At 41.0% G+C, this 18,962-nt stretch overlaps 1 protein-coding gene across 1 annotated transcript; it reads left to right on the plus strand.

The window, feature by feature from the left end:
- The first annotated feature begins 1,321 nt into the window (after positions 1-1,321).
- On the plus strand, positions 1,322-3,842 carry LOC113052047 (transcription factor HES-2-like). The gene is made up of 4 exons (XM_026216325.1): positions 1,322-1,564; positions 2,250-2,345; positions 2,512-2,584; positions 2,755-3,842. Exons 1-4 carry the CDS (start codon positions 1,502-1,504, stop codon positions 3,204-3,206), a joined length of 684 nt encoding a protein of 227 aa, XP_026072110.1. The 5' UTR covers positions 1,322-1,501; the 3' UTR covers positions 3,207-3,842.
- The last annotated feature ends 15,120 nt before the right edge of the window (positions 3,843-18,962 follow it).

Genomic DNA, 18,962 nt, shown 5'->3' on the forward strand with positions numbered 1-18,962 from the left:
CAATAAAATCGACATTATACCAAATCTCAATCAATCAATCAATATATATGTTATAATGTAATTTCAATTTAGGACAAGCCCCCATTTGTTTTCAATTTAGGACAAGCCCCCATTTGTTTTCAATTTAGGACAAGCCCACAATGGTTTTATATGTTTTATAATATTATATATTTTGCCTATAATAGACTGTTCTACTTGTAGAATTTCTTGAGTTTCTAAGTCACCAGAGGCCTACTACCAATTTTGAGGTAGCATTATCAGCTCATGTATTCATGGTTCACTCTAATGTCATTGTTGTAGACTGAGCACCCCCTAGTGGTAGGTTAAATCAAATATTTTACTTTAAACAGGAGCAGATTTCTCAGTCATTTTAACAATCGGAGCAATGGAAATTATCAATTATTTAGACACATAATCATGATAAATTTGACACGTTTTTGCTGGTTTATTGCAACGGCTCTGGTTTATATTTTATGCTGATAACGTCACATTATTTGCCTATAAATTAGTCTTCTTTTTTCTCTTTCATATGCCATTATTTTAACAAATCAGTCTTTCTTCGAAAACTCGATATAGGGGTTTGTTTTTCTGGGTTGCTGAAGCGTTTAAGATGGCCAATAGTGATTTGGCACCCTGTCTTATTCCTTCGACCGAGGGTCATTATTGCCGGACAACAGCAGAAAAGGGGATCGTGCGTGCTTCAGTGACGTGTGCCCGTCCCGTAGGTGAAAAAAACAATAGTGATGGGGCTAGAGGGGATGGGTCGCGCGCTGTGGAGGAAGGGGTGGGGAACTAAGAGATAATAGGAGTTCTCCTACTTTGAAAACACTTAAAACTAAGATTTCTTTGCCATTGTTGCACGTTACCATCCTCCAACTTTTAACATCCTCTGTCTTTGCGGGGGTGGCGGATACCCGCACTGAAAAAATGTTTCATTCATCCAAAAAAAAAAAAAAAAAAAAAATTATATATAGAATAGCCTATATATATTTAACGTAATGACCGCACCTATATGCCCTATACCAGGTTTAAGGGCATAAATAAACAGGATCATTAACTCTACAGGTGCATGCTTGTTGTGCTAAAATCAGTTTTTACTTTAGTGTTAATAGTTCCTAAATAAGGTAAGAGCCACTTTCATTTTTCAACTGAGTCAAATCCGTGTAACTGTTTCTGACAGTGAGTCACTTGTAAAGTCAAACTTTTGAACTCTGCTGCTTCTTCTCAGAGCACCAACACTATGCAGTGGAACGTGGGATTCGTTGTAGGCCTCTTTAATAGGCCAAACCCGAGACTGTGGGAAATTGCGCAGCAAAAAGCACCCATGCATTGTCATGGTAATTTCAGTGGGTGGAGGTTTGAGGGGGAGTACTTGTTAAACGAGGTTAAATGAGACTGTTTAGTTTCTAGCTTTATCAAGACTGCGCCACCGAAACCTCAACTTTTATAAACAGTCGTGGGAAAGCGAAAGGGTTTCTAAACGACCTAGAAGTGGAGAAAAATGACAGCCTCTAATAACGGCAGCGGTCCGGAGAAGAATTTCAGCGCAAAAGAAGAGCGAAAGGTAGTGACATAATATCATTTTATGTTGTTTTCATGTAATGCAACGATGGCAAAATATGCATTTATTTGTTCAATGCGGGATACATTAAGTGATAAAAAATAAATGAACGTAGGTCACAGCTTTTAGTAAATCATTCAGAACAGCTTTTGCATATTGCTGTTAGTGTAACTTATGGCTATTGACAATATCTAAACAAAAACTTAACTAAACTTCCAGAAAGAACTCTGTTACATAAATCTATTTAGTTGATTTGCTAATTTCAATATTGTTTTTCACAGTATACCTAGTATCTTAGTTTTAGATTTAGTTCCTTATGCATATTGAAAATGAGTGAAAAGAGATTGCAGTTAGTATGTTTTTTGTTGATGCCTCAACTTGTGCTCAAATCTGTTGATGTCAAGTATACTGTTGTAAATTTGTCAGTGATTAAATATCGAATCAAATATTTAAAAATACTTGACACTCGAATTAACTTTAGTCAAGGCATTACAGTTTATGTTGAATACTCACATGCGGTTTACTTATTTGGGATGTCCAATTGATATTTCACACTTCAGACATACACCTTACAAAACTGGCACATGTGCTGTAAGTCTTGTATTGTCAAATTTGTACTTATAAATCCCTTAAAGGATGTCTAATGAATATTTCATACAACCTAAAACATGCTTGTTCATCATTTTAGCTGCGGAAACCCTTGATAGAGAAGAGACGCAGAGAGAGGATTAATTCGAGCCTTGAGCAACTAAAGGGTATTATGGTGGATGCCTACAATTTGGATGTAAGTGACCTAAATAAACAATAACATATAGAAACATTCTTTATAGATCTCCTTGCACAAATATAATTCATGTAATACATTGATTTTTATTTATATTCTATTAAAATAAATAATTAAAAAATAATTGTATATTGTATTTTTTCTCTAACTTTTACTTTCCCCACAGCAATCTAAATTAGAGAAGGCAGATGTTCTGGAGATAACAGTTCAGCACATGGAGAGCCTTCAAAGAGGTTCAGGTTAGACTATGTTAAAACCATATCTTTTCACAGATATTTGAGGTTAATATTATCTAAAACATACAAACAAACCCTTCTGATCTTTAACTGTACATTTATGATTGTTTACATGAGGTCAAACACTCCCATGGTTCTATATGTGTAAATTATATATCTATATATTTTTTTAGGTGGTAGCCTCAGTCCAGGCACTGGCTTTGAGACTCGACAAAGATACAGTACTGGCTATATTCAGTGCATGCATGAGGTGCACAACCTGCTCCTGAGCTGCCCTGGGATGGACAAGACTCTGGGCGCTCGTCTGCTAAACCACTTGCTGAAATCTCTTCCCCATATCAGCACCGAAGCCGGAAGCACGAGTTCTGTTGGCACTCCCGGCCCTCTTCCTCTATCCCCGACCCAATCCCCTCTAAATTTGTCCTCTTTACATCCCCACCCTCTCCACCTGCACACCCCTCCAACTCCTTCCCCACCCTCCAGCCCTCCTCACTCTCACCCGATTAGAGAGAGACCCCATGAACAGTCCTCTCCCCCCAGGTCTCCTTCCCCTCAGTCTCCAGCACAATCAGCCCTTCCCCCTTTCTTTCCAGGAGCCGATCCCTCCATGTGGAGACCCTGGTGAATGAATCCAGCCCAGCCCCTTGCTTTTCCTTGTCCTGCCCTCTTCTACCTAATAGTTTCCATTACATTTGATCTGTTGGGAGTGCTTTCCACTCAAAGGGGTGCATCATATTGGGTTACAAAGTCTCATGGGGTTGTGTGGTATCATTTTAAGCACTGGAAGTTAATTTTTAGCTATGTTCATGTTTTGAGGGTATGATCACAAATGACACCAAAGTTGCCCTCAATGACTTTATATACTAGTATTGCTGTCTTGACCACTTGTAGGGCAGGTTTAGATGACCTTTGCTTACTTTTTTTTTTAACAATTATATTTTTTTACTAGTTTGGTTTTAGATGTGGTGTGCTGTTAGGGGATTTGTTGAAATTATGCATGTCCCTCTACCTTAAATGCAAAACGCTAATGGTGATTCAGAAAGGGTAGAACTGACAAGGTCATTTGTGAAAAATATACTCCGTCCTTGTATATTACAAGAAGAGAGGAGTCTGACTAGTACCTCATATTGAAGCAGTTAAAACTGATTTCCTTTATGAAAAATCAGAACTGTGTATTGTATTGACCTGTACTCTCAAAAAATTGATAATGATGATGATTGTGATAAAGGTAATAAAGGTTAATAAATGAAAATGACACTGATGAGTTTGCTTTTTTTTTTTTTTAACTAATATATAATCTGTCATTCATAAGAACTGGCTCTTAGCCCACTGACAAACAAATATGGTTATTTTTTATTATTATTTTTACATTCACAAGCACCACAGACACTTCTAAATGAATTTTCTCAAATTCAATATTCTGTAAATTACAATCCTATTGTATAATCAGTTACTATACCAATAATTTGAACCTGAAAATTATATTCGATACACTGTGTAAATAAAGAAAAAATTAGAAAACACTTTTTTTCAGTTTTGCTAATTTCTTGATGGATAGTTTAGCATGCCAAATAGAAAAGAGCACAGGATCAACAAAATATCAAAGAAACAAAATATCTTTTAAATTACAAGCAACTCAATTAAAGGAATAGTTTGAAATTTTAATTTGAAGACACTTATCCATTGCAGAGGATCCATTTCTCAGCAAGTGATGTAAGGCTAAGTCTGTTCAAATCAGTACCAATGAAAAAACAAGCAAGTTTGCAGGGTTAATAATTTATTATCATTATTTATTAATTTTATTATATATTTTTTTGTTAAACTGTTCCTTTCTGGTAAACAAAATGTGCACTTGTTCCATATTGTATGAAAATTGTGCCATTACATAAAACATCCACTAGATGTCAATACCTACTAGTCACATAACCAAGTCCCACAGTTATTAGTCACGTGCTAAAATAAGATAACTGCCTCTTTTTTTCTTAGAGAGTTTCTTTAAGCCCCGACAGAGTAATATTGCTGTTTTTCCATTGCGGTAAAGTTGTTTTTATATTGGATACTCCTCAGACATTCGCGGACAAACATTGGGGAATATCTCAAAAGTGCATTACTAATAAAAGATTTGTCATAAAAAAAAACGTTGAAAAAACAATGTGAAAGGATAGCCTAATTAATTTATGTGTAGCACGTGGAGTAGGCCTAGCTAGTACAAAAGTGTGATTTCAAATAAATGACGATGACATAAATGACTTATTCAGTAGTAACTATTAAATTGTTATAACATAATTTCTTTAGAAAATAGCATTGATGATGTCACAGCATGTGTAAAAGACACCTCCAACCAGGGGCGGACTGGCACCTTTAAGTTGGATGCCAGCATAGACAGTAAAAGAAAGGGACACAGCGACCCCATTGGAACTCAACTGAGACAAGTGAAGTCTGACGCGCAGACTCAAACGAAGCTTGACGACGTCAGCAACCTGTCTGACAGATGTAAATCTTCTAGTGGCTGTGCGTGCAAACTGCCATCGTTAATCTTGCAGAGACGGCGAGCTTGAGCGGGGAGTTCTTTGTCGTGAGTGAGCAGGAGTAAGTATTCTGATTAATTATTTTGTATAGTATTTTAAAATGTAACGCCAGTACGCCATATTAAGTTAATTGCCTGCAAGCTTCTCCTCCTGTCTGTATGGTAATGCGACATAGAGTCGAGTGGTTATGACGCAATCGTTAGCCTATTTTTTACAAAAACTGTTTCTATGGGGCCATTATGTAACATAAAAGGTAATGGAGCCCTTTATACATTGTCGTGTATCTTTAGAAATAAATAATGGACAAATGGAGTCTTTAAACGCCTCAGATGTAAAGTTATTTGCTGTCAAAGTGACGCCAAAATGAATGGGAGTCAATGGGAATGCTAACGCAAGTGAAGTTCTGCTACAAGATGGCAGCACGCAGCCGACTTCAACTTCCGGTCGACTTCCTTGCTGCCTGGATGCCAGCTGCACTGGCTGTGGCCCTCAAGTAAGGAGAAGAAGAAGTGGAAAAGTAGGAAGAAACCAACAGCAAAGACATTAGATAGAAGAAGCATAGAAACAAACAAACCATAACGCGGCCGCGGGTAAAAAACTGAAAGAAAGGGTGGGGGTGAGAAGGAGAGAAAAAAATTGCGGAATTTAGATACTGAAGCCACTAAATGTCGCAAACTAACTCAAATATATAGAAATATTTTCCAGCAGCAGCACCTCACAGTTAAATATTAGCAGCAGTGAAGAAGTGAACCAGACAGCTGCAGCAACATGCCACCAGTGATGATGATGATGGACAGAAAGAAGAGCTGGTTCCACAGGCAGATCCAGGGCAAGTATTTTTATTTTTCAGACTCTAAGTCGCACCTAAGTATAAGTCGCATCAGTCCAAAAATACGTCTTGACGAGGAAAAAAAACATATAAATTGCACTGGATTGTAAGTCGCATTTATTTAGAACCAAGAACCAAGAGAAAACATTACTGTCCACGAGAGGGCGCTCTATTTTTTCAGTGGTAGACTATAAAAATTAATTTTGATAAGTCGCACCTAACTATAAGTCGCAGGACCAGCCAAACTATGAAAAAAAGTGTGACTTATAGTCCGGAAAATACGCTATACCCTTTCATTTATTTATTCTGGAAAATGCATAAATTAATTAAAGATTATTGTAATAATATTAACTCCATATTCATCGGGAGGAAGGAGGCGGGAACCGGCCTCAAAACGAAACTTTAATAATTCAAAATAAACACAAAACAGCGCACCAGTCCCTCACGAACGACTGGTGCGCATAAATAAAAAGCAAACACATAAAATAAGACCCAGGCCTGGTCCTCTCTCGTCCTTCACGGTCGTCGCTCCAGTTTTATATCCTTCAATCTCCTACGTGGGACTCGAGACTCGAGGTGGTGGGTCGCAGGTGTAGCTCATCTCCAATCACTACACCTGGCCTCACTCCTCGTTCCCACGTCTCTCGGCCCCGCCCCACTCGTCACAATTATTAAGTAATAAATTAATTTTAAGACAGCATGGAATAGATTGTATAATATGCTGTTATAACAGCATATTATATAATCTATTCCATGCTATTTTGCAATAAAACCTTTTTTTTTTATCCATTTCATCATTTGTTTATTCAGGTTGAGCTTAGACCAAGACCAGAGAAAGACGCTCATTCCAGCTCAACTTTAAATTACTTTAAGCACCCCAAGTCAGATAGTCACATCCTAGAGTTTTTTTTTTTGTCAAACCACCCTCAGAAGAAGACAAAATACCTGACAGTACAGAGAGTGTTTAAGTTGAGCGTTTAAATAAACAGTACACAAAGATGGCACAGACAGACTATTGGTGAGTTTCCGTGCGACGATTGCTTTGGGCCGGGTTTAGTCAAAGTCCAGGGCCATTTTTTAGTCCCAGTCCGTCCCTGCCTCCATAACATATTGTCATATAAACTCTATTTAACCAACTGGTCCTATAATATCTTCACAAAGATTTCCACACATGGTACATAAAGTTGTTTCTAGGAATTCACTTTGAATTTACAGCAATTTTTAAAACATTAAATACATTTAACTTCTTAGTCATGTGACCCAGTCTTTGCACACCCTATATAATAGCTTTAAAACTTTTGTCACGCATGGTACATGCAGGCAGTTTTAACAGTTTGTCCTTGTTGATTTCTTTAAATATTTATTTTACATTATTTGTTTGTCTATTTAACTTCCCAGCGTTGCCACACCCCGATAATATCTTCATTACTCACACATGGTAGACAAAGCTGTTTCTAAAAATCTTGCTTCATTTGTTATATTTAAATCTATTTTCCTGGTCATGTGACCCAGTGTTGCCACACCCACAGCAATATCCTCACCAACATTTGTCAGGCATGGTGCATACAGCTAGTTTTGACAATTTGTCTGTGTTGATATTAATACATACATATATATATATATTTAATTTAAGTCTATTTCACTTCCTGGTCATGCGACTTCTAAATGCCACACACTGTATTTTATTTATAAACATTTGGCAAACACCTCTCATGCAGTTGTTTGGACACTGAGACAATTTTCATAATTTTGACTCGGTATACCACCAGAATATAATTAAAATGAAACAATCAAGATAAAATTGAAGTGCAGACTTTAAGCTTTAATTCAAGGGGTTGAACAAAAATATAACATAAAATGCTTAGGAATTACAACCATTTTTATACTCAAATGTAATTGGACAAATAAATATAATGATAAATAAAATGTTACTTTTTTAATATTTTGTTGAGAATCCTTTGCAGGCAATCACTGCCTCATGAACATCAAACTGGGTTTCTTCCTTTGCAATGCTTTGCCAGGCATTTACTGCAGCTGACTTCAGTTGTTGTTTGTTAGTGGGTCTTTCTGCCTTTAGTTTTGTCTTTAACAAGTGAAATGCATGCTCAATCGGGTTGAGATCAGGAGATTGACTTGGCCATTGCAGAATATTCTATTTTTCGCTTCATAGTAGAAATGGACGATGACAAAAACAAACTGCAAAAGCAATTTTGAATTGCTTTTGCACTTTGTTTTTTGTCATCGTCCATTTCTACTATGAAGCGCATCCAATCATTTTCACTTTATTTGACTGAATCTGGGCAGAGAGTATATACCTATACACTTCAGTATAATTCATAATTCATCCAGCTTCTTCTGTCTTCTGTCACGTCATCACTAAGCACCAGTAACCCAGTGCCACTCGAAGCCATGCATGCTCAGACCACACTGTTCCACCATGTTTCACAGATGATGTTGTATACTTTGGATCATGAGCTGTTCCAAGTCTTCTCCATACTTGTTTCTTCCCATCATTCTGGTACAGGTTGATCTTAATTTCATTCTTCCAAAGGATCCTTCTCCAGAAGTGGTCTGGCTTTTATAGATGTTTTTTGGCAAAGTCTAATCTTGCCTTGTTTGCACGTCGTGGTGAACCCTCTCATGGATAGTGTTCTTCACTTGGCTGGCTTGTAAATAATTATTTTATTTCAAACATTTCAGTTGACAACTTCTTCATTCCCGTTTAATACATTTCTACTGCACATAATACATAATATTGGCAATCTTATGTCAGCCATTGTAACATATAAACTCCAAATAAGTTAGTTTAAATCTCTTAATATCTCAGCAGAAGATGATGTAACAACTCCAAAAACAGCATTGCCTTTTCACTTTTCTTTTTTAATTGAAAATGTGTTTATTTGAAGTGACCATTTTGGTGAACTGTGTTTGCTTGGGTGTCACAGTGTCTGGTCTGTGTATCCCTGGGCGTCCACTAGAGGTCTCACTTCCCCTTATCGGCACTGTTCACTGTTGATCCGGCGCTCCTGTGGAATGGGTCAGAGCCACCGTCTCACCATGGCGGACGGAGAGGTGAGAAGAAGCGCATGCTCGCCATGTTGGTGCCACTGCCCATGATGGCCGCTAGATCCGCGCCAAGAGGTTCCGGAGGCTGAGGTTATGCCCGATGCCGAGGCAGTGCCCGATGCTGTTCCGGAGGCCGAGGTGGTGCCCGATGCTGTTCCGGAGGTCGAGGCGGTGCCCGATGCTGTTCCGGAGGTCGAGGCGGTGCCCGATGCTGTTCCGGAGGCCGAGGCGGTGGCCGATGCTGTTCCAGAGGCCGAGGTGGTGCCCGATGCTGTTCCGGAGGTCGAGGCGGTGCCCGATGCTGTTCCGGAGGCCGAGGCCGTGCCCGATGCTGTTCCGGAGGCCAAGATGGTGGCCGATGCCGAGGCCGTGCCCGATGCTGTTCCGGAGGCCGAGGTGGTGCCCGATGCTGTTCCGGAGGCCGAGGCCGTGCCCGTTGCTGTTCCGGAGGCCAAGATGGTGGCCGATGCCGAGGCCGTGCCCGATGCTGTTCCGGAGGTCGATGCTGTGCCCGATGCTGTGCCCGAGGCTGTTCTGGAGGCCGAGGTGGTGCCCGATGCCGAGGCGGTGCCCGATCCTGTTCCGGAGGCCGAGGTGGTGCCTGATGCTGTTCCGGAGGCCGAGGTGGTGCCCGATGCCGAGGCGGTGCCCGAGGTTGTTCCATAGATCTAGGCGGTGCCCGATGCTGTTCCAGAGGTCGAGGAGGTGCCCGATGCTGTTCCAGAGACCGAGGCGGTGCCCGAGGCCGCTCCCGATGCAGTGCCCGAGGCCGCTCCTGATGCAGTGCCCGAGGCCGCTCCTGATGCAGTGCCCGAGGCCGTTCCCGATGCAGCTCCCGATGCAGTGCCCGAGGCCGTTCCCGATGCCGTGGCCGAGGTGGTGCCCGAGGTCGCTCCCGATGCGGTGCCCGATGCTGTTCCGGAGGCCGAGAGGCGGTGACCGGTGCTGTTCCGGAGGCCGAGGCAGTGCCCGATGCTGTTCCGGAGGCCGAGGTGGTGCCCGATGCCGAGGCGGTGCCCGATGCTGTTCCAGAGGCCGTGGCGGTGTCCGATGCTGTTCCGGAGGCCGAGGTGGTGCCCGATGCCGAGGCAGTGCCCGAGGCCGTTCCCAATGCCGTGACAGAGGCGGTGCCCGAGACCGTTCCAGAGGCAGTGCCCGAAGCCTAGGCGCCTCAGGTCTCCACAGACAGTCCAGAGTCTAGTAATGTTCCCATGCACAACATGTATTTCAATGCCATAAGTGTAGACAATTACAGCCGGTTTATTTATTTAAAAGACAAGTGTTTTAATAAAACACTACTGCAATTGTATTAAAAAAAAAGAAGAAGAAGAAGCTTAATCTAATAAAAGCCAAGGTCAAGTGTTCAATTAAAGTAAAAAAATTTCACTTTAATGGATAAAAAAAAGATAATACACTAGAGCTAAACGTCTCAGCTTACGCATGTAACCATGGTTAACCAAGAGGCAACGAGATGATGCCTCCCTTATGGGACATATCGGGGAATGCAGCTAGCATGACCGTTGTCTGAGCATGTGTGAAACAAAGCCAATCCTATGGTTAACGTGGCCTGTGACATTATATGCGGGTGCCCGAAAGAATAAAAGGGCACATGCTGAATACATCACCAACTTAGCTGTCTGAAGGAGACATAAAAAGGCAGGCCGAAGTCAATGGCGAAAGGACACAGCATCTAGTTCCCTCTCGGGAACCATGGTTATATGTGCAACCTGAGATGTTCCCCTTTAAGGGAACTTCACTCTACTTCCCCTAGGGCAGCGGTCCCCAACCTTTTTTAGCAACAAGGACCGGTTTAATATCAGACAATATTTTCACGGACTAGGCTTTAAGATGTGACGGATAAAATACAGCAAATAAAATGATACGACTGGCATAAAAACTGTGGTATATTATAAATATAATAATAAACATTAACTGTGTATTAGTATGCAACTTTATTAGCAGCGTCTTAATAAAATTGTGCCAACAACACGAATAACATCCTCTCTGCCCCCTAACCCTAACATGAAGGGGTATATGCAGTCAGTATTTTTGTTGATTTTTGTTTCAAACTTTAGCATTCATGCAACTGCTTTTGTTACAGAGACATCATCCGAAGGCAGCTACCTGCAGCTTGTTGTTGCCTCAGTCAGGGTCGGCCGTGTGCTTCATCACACACATCCTCCTTGGCGACGGTAGTATGGGGTTTCTATGATTTCAAGCTGCTGTTTAGAGCAGTGGTTCTCAGCCTTTTTTTTCACTGCGCTGCACTATGTTCCAAGTGCAAGACTCACAGGCCGTACGCAAATCATTTACATATTATGTCAGCGATACAAACCAACCAGCTTTATAATAGACTATTATAGCCTATCTAATCGATTACAATCTAATTGATTACATTAATTGAAATAAATATCTAAATAATTATACTCACCATTGGTAAAACACCTGATGCTGTCGGGAGCTGACCAATTTAGTGAATTTCTGTAATTATCCGGAAAAGTCTGCATGTGTGATTGTGTGAATGGGCTTATTTACACCCGAAGTGTGTTGCTTATGTCCAGTCTACTCCATAAAAAAAATATATAATGAGCGAGTACATCATGAATAAATTTTCCAAACCATGTTTTTGTTTTATCCAGAATCACTACAGGACACCTATAATAAGTGTTTATATTTGGACTATTTTAGTCTGGTTGGGGTTGGCAATGCTGCAGAGCAGTACAGTTCCTGCGTGACTCGCAATAGTTATAAACAGAGAGATGTAGCTCCGGCTAAAATGTTCTTCTGCCAGACGCGAGCGCCAAAAGTTATAGACTACAGCTTTAATGTAAGTTGTTTATTATTTCTTGTGCGGCCCGGCACCAAATGACACATGGACCGGTAACGGTCCGCAGCCCGGCGGTTGGGGACTGCTGCAATATATAACCACCCTCAGATCCCCTCAGATCCCCAATCAATGTCAGTCCCCCAGTAGACTAGTAAAGTATGGCTGAACAATAAATCACATGTAACTGTCAATGCACATCTCGTCAGTAAAGCTAGTTATGTTATTAGTAGTAAATCTCCATCATGTGGGTTCAGATGGAGCGGCATTTAATACACAGAGCCGTAATTCGCAGACAAGCTACGCAATATCACGTTCATAATCGAATGTGATTCATCTGTGATTATGAACGCAATATGGCATATCTTGTCCGCCATATATATAATTAAATATATATATTATATATATTACTATAGTACTACTTAAATATGGTAGGCACATAATATAAAGTCAAGTGACTTGTGCCAAAGTATGCACTGAAAGTAAAAAAATAATGAACATAGCAGTCATATTTTAGACCAGACATCTGAGCAGCAGAATATGCACTGGATTACATTTGTTTTTCGAGGAAATGTGACCACGACCTAGGCCTACCACATCACATAATGCGTCTCTCTTTGAGTTAATCATTCGTCCAGCTACAAACCTCAAAAACAACACAAAAAATGGGTCACTGGACACAAAACCAAGCTTCTGCTATGGCCATTCCAGAGTGGGGTGAACTGAAGAGGAGAAGCACTCACATGGAGCTGGGAATCTAAAGGGTGTGGAGTGATTCTGGATGAAGGAATGGTCTCTGATCTCTTGTGAGGTGTTCTCTAACCTCATCAGGCATTATAGAAGAAATGTTATTTCTCATTTAGAAATGTTAAACTGTCAAATGAAGGTTTCAAAAAGTATTGAATAAAAGGGTGCCATTAATTGTGGCCAATGTGTATTAGAGAAAAACATTTATTTCATAATAATATTTCTCCCCATTTTAAATTATTATCCAATGAAAGAATTCACGAATTTTGTGATTTTTATTTTATTTTATAAAAGATCAAAAGGATTAACAATGCAGATACATTTTTACAGCCTTCTTTGATCATATTTACTAAGGGTGCTGATATTTTTGGCCATGACTGTATGATAATAAATTTTTGGGTATTATTTGATCCTATGTATGCATAGTTACCCTTTTAAATTTCTGTTTAAAGGTTGAAACAAATTTCATTCTGTATTTGGAGGAGGAGGAGAAACAACAAAGTTGATAACCTCATGTCCTGCAGTTTTGGGATAAAAATCCATCCTTCATTGTGTTGGGGTGAAATGGCACTGAAACAAGACTGTCTTTTTACAAGCAGTTGATACGTGGTTTAGACTATTTTACATTTTGAACATTGCATACCCTAAGCCTTTGTAACGCCACGCCAGCAGAGGGAGCCCTCGCCTGAGTATTGACTGGTGCCGCTCCCTCTGCTTCTACTATCACTACCTGTTTGGCAGCCATTTAACATAGACAGTAAAAGAAATGGACACAGCGACCCCATTGGAACTCAATTGAGACAAGTGAAGCCCATTTTTACCGTTTTTTAGCACTTCCGTTTCTGACGCGCAGACTCAAACGAAGCTTGACGACGTCAGCAACCTGTCTGACAGATGTAAATCTTCTAAGTGGCTGTGCGAGCAAACTGCCATCGTTAATCTTGCAGAGATTGAGTTTGAGCGGGGAGTTCTTTGTCGTGAATGAGCAGGAGTAAGTATTCTGATTAATTATTTTGTATAGTATTTTAAAATGTAACGCCACTACGCCATATTAAGTTAATTGCCTGCGAGCTTCTCCTCCTGTCTGTACGGTAATGCGACAGAGAGTCGAGTGGTTATGACGCAATCGTTAGCCTATTTTTTACAAAAACTGTTTATACGGGGCCATAATGTAACATAGAAGGTAATGGAGCCCTTTATACATTTTCGTGTATCTTTAGAAATAAATAATGGACAAACAGAGTCTTTAAACGCCTCAGATGTAAAGTTATTCGCTGTCAAAGTGACGCCAAAATGAATGGGAGTCAATGGGAATGCTAACGCAAGTGAAGTTCTGCTAAAAGATGGCAGCCCCCACCCGACTTCAACTTCCGGTCGAGTTCCTTGCCCCTTGCCATTTAAGCATGGCCAGGCCGAAACATGATTTGCGAAGTATTGCCAGTTCTACTGCCTTACCAAGCATTTTTCCATTGTCTGATTTGATTACACTGTGTTTGACTTTTTGCCTGTTTCTCTGGATTTTTGCCTTTGGATTGCCCCTTTTGCTTGTTTGCTGGTTGGATTGTTTTCTATGATTTTGACCCCTTTGCCTGTGACCTCGACTCTGATTTCTGCTTCACGGTTTGGATGGTTGAACTGTTTTTTTAAATAAACTTCTGCAAATGGATTCTAACACAGCTTCGGCTTCACCGTCATTACAGAATACTTCGCCTCCTATGAATCCAGCGGAAGTTTCCCAGCTTCAAGCTGCTTTTGCTTATCAAGGTGAAATGCTCAAGAATTACCAGGATCAACTCAACAAACTTCAGGCTGCAAATGAACACCTAACCCATTATATACGATCACTTCCCTCTCCAACACCACAGACGGTAAGACTGGCTATGCCAGAGAAGTTTGACGGTTCAGCTGAACAATGCCGGGGTTTTATTCGTCAAGTGGAGTTTTTTTTTGCTAACCAGGAAGAACAGTTTCACTCAGGTGAAAAGAAATGTGCTTTTCTAATGTCACTGCTCTCTGGTAAAGCAATCGATTGGGCTGCAGCAGTCTGGGAGACGGATCATTTGTTTCGTTCCTCCTATACCTATTTTATTCAACAATTACGAGATGTGTTTGAATATCCCGCTGGGGGCAAAGATATTTCCACACAATTGCTTCATCTATCTCAAGACAATCGCACCGCTGCAGATTATGCTATTGAGTTTAGAACCCTCGCTGCACAAAGTGGATGGAATGATGTCTCATTAAAGGCTGTGTTTCGACAAAGTCTGAACCTCGACCTACAAACTGAACTGGCCTGCAAAGGGGAAAACTGTTCTTTGAATGAATATATCACTCTTGCTATCAAGATTGATAATCTTATGAGGAATGCTCCCAAGAGGAAGATATCACCCTCCAGTGCTACAGTCACACCCCAGCTTTCCCATGTTCCCCAACCCATGTCAATGCTTAGCCAGGAGCCCATGCAACTGGGTTTTTCAAGACTCACGGAAGAGGAGAGAAATCGACGACGTCAACTCAATCTGTGCTACTACTGTGGTGAAACAGGCCACCACAGCATAACATGTCCACACAAAGCCCGGAAAAACACCAAGATAACTACCCGGTTGAGTGTTGAACAATTTTCTCTCCTTCCTACCAAATCATTGACTTTTCCAGTTCGACTATCTACTGAAAGTACTTCCATTGATTTAACAGCGCTAATCGATTCGGGAGCTGCCCTAAATCTCATCCACAAGGACATCATTAGCAAGTTCAACCTTCCCACGCAACCCTGTGTGCCATCCATCAAGATTAGTGCTGTTAACAACACCCTCATAGGAGATGGCATTAACCACCAAACACAACCACTACAACTCCATGTTGGACTTTTCCATCAAGAGGCCATCTCATTCTATGTCATTGACTCCCCAAGATATGATATTATCCTTGGATACCCCTGGTTAGCTGTTCACGACCCAGTTTTTTCCTGGCATCATGGTGAGTTAACCCATTGGTCTGAATTCTGCCAAAACCAGTGTATGCACTCCACCATAATCAAGCCCTGTTTAACGACCACTATTGAAAGCCCAAACACCACTCAAAATACTAAAATTCCATCCTGTTACAAAGAATTCTCTGAAGTTTTCAGTAAAATCAAAGCCACACAGTTACCACCTCACCGACCATGGGACTGTGCTATTGATTTGTTGCCCAATGCCATGCCTCCTAAGAGCAAGGTTTACCCTTTGTCACGTAACGAGACTCAAGCCATGGAAGAATACATTGAAGAAGCCATGAACTCTGGATTTATCCGTCCCTCCACCTCTCCAGCGGCTGCAGGGTTTTTTTTTGTAGAAAAGAAAGATGGAGGCTTACGGCCATGCATAGACTACAGAGGGCTAAATAATGTAACTATCAAGTTCCGTTACCCCCTTCCACTGGTTCCATCTGCACTGGAACAACTACGTGAAGCAAGGGTTTACACGAAGCTGGACCTCAGAAGTGCGTACAACTTGATCCGCAATCCAAGACACCCAAAGAACTACCCTCTGGCCTCCTTCAACCGTTACCCATTCCACAGCGTCCTTGGTCCCACTTGTCCATAGACTTTGTAACAGACCTGCCTCTCTCCACTGGTTTCACCACCATACTAGTAATCATTGATCGCTTCTCTAAAGCCTGCCGTCTGATCCCTCTCAAAAGTCTTCCCACTGCCATGGAAATGGCTCAAGCCCTATTTCACCATGTCTTCAGAGTTTATGGCTTACCTGAGGATATTGTGTCGGATAGAGGACCTCAGTTTACCTCTCAGGTTTGGAAAGCTTTTTGTAAACAACTTGACATCAACATAAGCCTTACATCAGGATACCATCCACAATCAAACGGCCAGGTGGAGAGGTTGAACCAGGAAATTGGCAGGTATCTCAGAACATATTGCAGCCGTGAACAGAACCGATGGGCAGAATTTCTTCCATGGGCTGAGTATGCCCAAAACTCCCTGACCCACTCTTCCACTGGCTTGACCCCTTTCCAATGCGTCTTGGGATACCAACCCCCCTTGTTTCCGTGGTCTGGTGAACCCTCAACAGTACCTGCAGTTGATGACTGGATCAGACGTAGTGAGAGGGTGTGGGACAGTGCTCATGTTCATCTACAGAGAGCCGTCAGAACCCAAGAATTCCAGGCTAACAGACGACGTCGCCCACACCCTCCCTACCAACCAGGACAACGGGTCTGGCTTTCTACGAGAGACCTCAAACTGCGGCTACCTAGCAGAAAACTCAGCCCAAGGTATGTTGGACCTTTCAAAATAATAAAACAGATTAATGAGGTCACATACCAGCTTGAACTTCCCGTTAACTACCGTATCTCCCCATCCTTCCATGTCTCGCTCCTCAAACCGGTCCATCCGGATGCTGACCCCAATGCTGAGAACCAAGAGCCACCGCCACCACTGGACATAAATGGATCACCTGCATACAAGGTGAAGGAATTGCTGGACTCAAGACGCAGAGGGGGTCAGCTCCAATACCTGGTGGACTGGGAGGGCTATGGACCTGAAGAGAGATCATGGGTAGCCGCCTCCGACATCCTGGATCCATCACTCATCGAGGATTTCCATCAAGCCAGACCCGATCGTCCAGCACCCCGACTACGGGGACGTCCCCGTCGAGCGCCAGGAGGCGCTCCTGGGGGGGGGGATCCTGTAACGCCACGCCATGCTTCTACTATCACTACCTGTTTGGCAGCCATTTAAGCATGGCCAGGCCGAAACATGATTTGCGAAGTATTGCCAGTTCTACTGCCTTACCAAGCATTTTTCCATTGTCTGATTTGATTACACTGTGTTTGACTTTTTGCCTGTTTCTCTGGATTTTTGCCTTTGGATTGCCCCTTTTGCTTGTTTGCTGGTTGGATTGTTTTCTATGATTTTGACCCCTTTGCCTGTGACCTCGACTCTGATTTCTGCTTCACGGTTTGGATGGTTGAACTGTTTTTTTAAATAAACTTCTGCAAATGGATTCTAACACAGCTTCAGCTTCACCGTCATTACAGCCTTTTTCAGCTGCAATTACACTCTCTGTACTAGCTTTATTCTGTTTGTTTGTTTATTAGTGAATTTATTTTTATTTTGTAAACTGAAACAATTGCAAATAATCTAATGTGATAAGAAAGTGATTAAAAAGACAATTTCTAGCAGTTATTTAATTTAATTGAAGTTTTTGCAGCTTTAAATGCATATAAATAAAGTGTTCTCAAAATATTTGTATGATATATTTTATTATTTATTTACATAGCAATAATTTTACTACTACTACTACTACTAATACTACTACTACCCAGATGGTGAAAGCAACATTTTGGCCCAACAAATTACTTATTTTATAACCCAACGCATTGGGTTACTAATTTACTACACAATCCATTGGGTTAAAATAACCCAACAATAGTTAGGTGCTATAGTAAAACTAGTAAAAACTATAGATTTTTTTTTTTTTTTTACCCAGCTATTTCAAGTGAGGAAGCTTTGTTTTCATTCCTGAAAATTAAAGGGTAGATAAGGATGAGTAAATTTTCCAGGCTTCCAGCTGTTCCATGTGGTTCATTAGGGCCAGTGGTGTGTTTAGACATGTCTTTGACTGGTAACTTGTAGTTAAGTGTTACCCAGTCATGTTCACCATACATCCAGGTGGCAATGGATTATTTCAACAAGACAAAACAAGTCTGTGATGGCCGACATTTATCCCTCAGTTCGTTCAGGCTGCTCAGTCTTCCTTGTGAAGAATTGTATTTTCTCTTAAGCTTGTTAAATGCATGCATACAAAAATTGGCCATCTCTGTGCTAAGCATTATTCATATACAGTCTACTGAAAAGAATAAGCGGATTGAACAAACTCATTCAGGATTCTGATGATGGAAAGCAGTGTGATCCTTGTGATCCCCAGACTCCCATTGAGGTTCATTATTCAATATCATCTGGCTGACCAAGAGCTCTGAGATGAATGGGGCTTTTGTTGGTTTGGATATTGTATGCGAGTGAAACAGATGGAGGTTGCATAATTTGGGTGTACAGTGACACATCAAACCTAGTTGTCAGTTCTTCAGTCTCATAAGAAAGCAATAGATCCCATATTCACAGACTTCACATTTATTAATTTTCCATGACAGACAAAAAGTAGGAAAATGTAAGGACAATATATATTAAATGCAAATTAGTGTGACATACTATACTTCATGTACTTCAGTTTACATCAAAATTAATAGAAAAAATCACATCACAGAGCAATTTAGTGAAAAATAATGAAGTTAAAAACGCAATTTAAAATGATTAAAAACTAGAGATAATGACCAGATACATAGCCTACACTTTCCAACATAACTTTTTTTTTTTTTTTTTTTTTTTTTTAC

Source organism: Carassius auratus, chromosome 32 (assembly GCF_003368295.1).
Source record: "Carassius auratus strain Wakin chromosome 32, ASM336829v1, whole genome shotgun sequence".
Lineage (NCBI taxonomy): Eukaryota > Metazoa > Chordata > Actinopteri > Cypriniformes > Cyprinidae > Carassius > Carassius auratus.

What these genes read in the sequence shown, in the direction of transcription:
- LOC113052047 (XM_026216325.1), top strand. Translation starts at nt 1,502, where the DNA reads ATGACAGCCTCTAATAACGGCAGCGGTCCGGAGAAGAATTTCAGCGCA. An exon ending in TGGATGCCTACAATTTGGAT is followed by an intron (nt 2,346 to 2,511) that starts GTAAGTGACCTA and finishes CTTTCCCCACAG; the next exon opens with CAATCTAAATTAGAGAAGGC. An exon ending in GAGCCTTCAAAGAGGTTCAG is followed by an intron (nt 2,585 to 2,754) that starts GTTAGACTATGT and finishes ATATTTTTTTAG; the next exon opens with GTGGTAGCCTCAGTCCAGGC.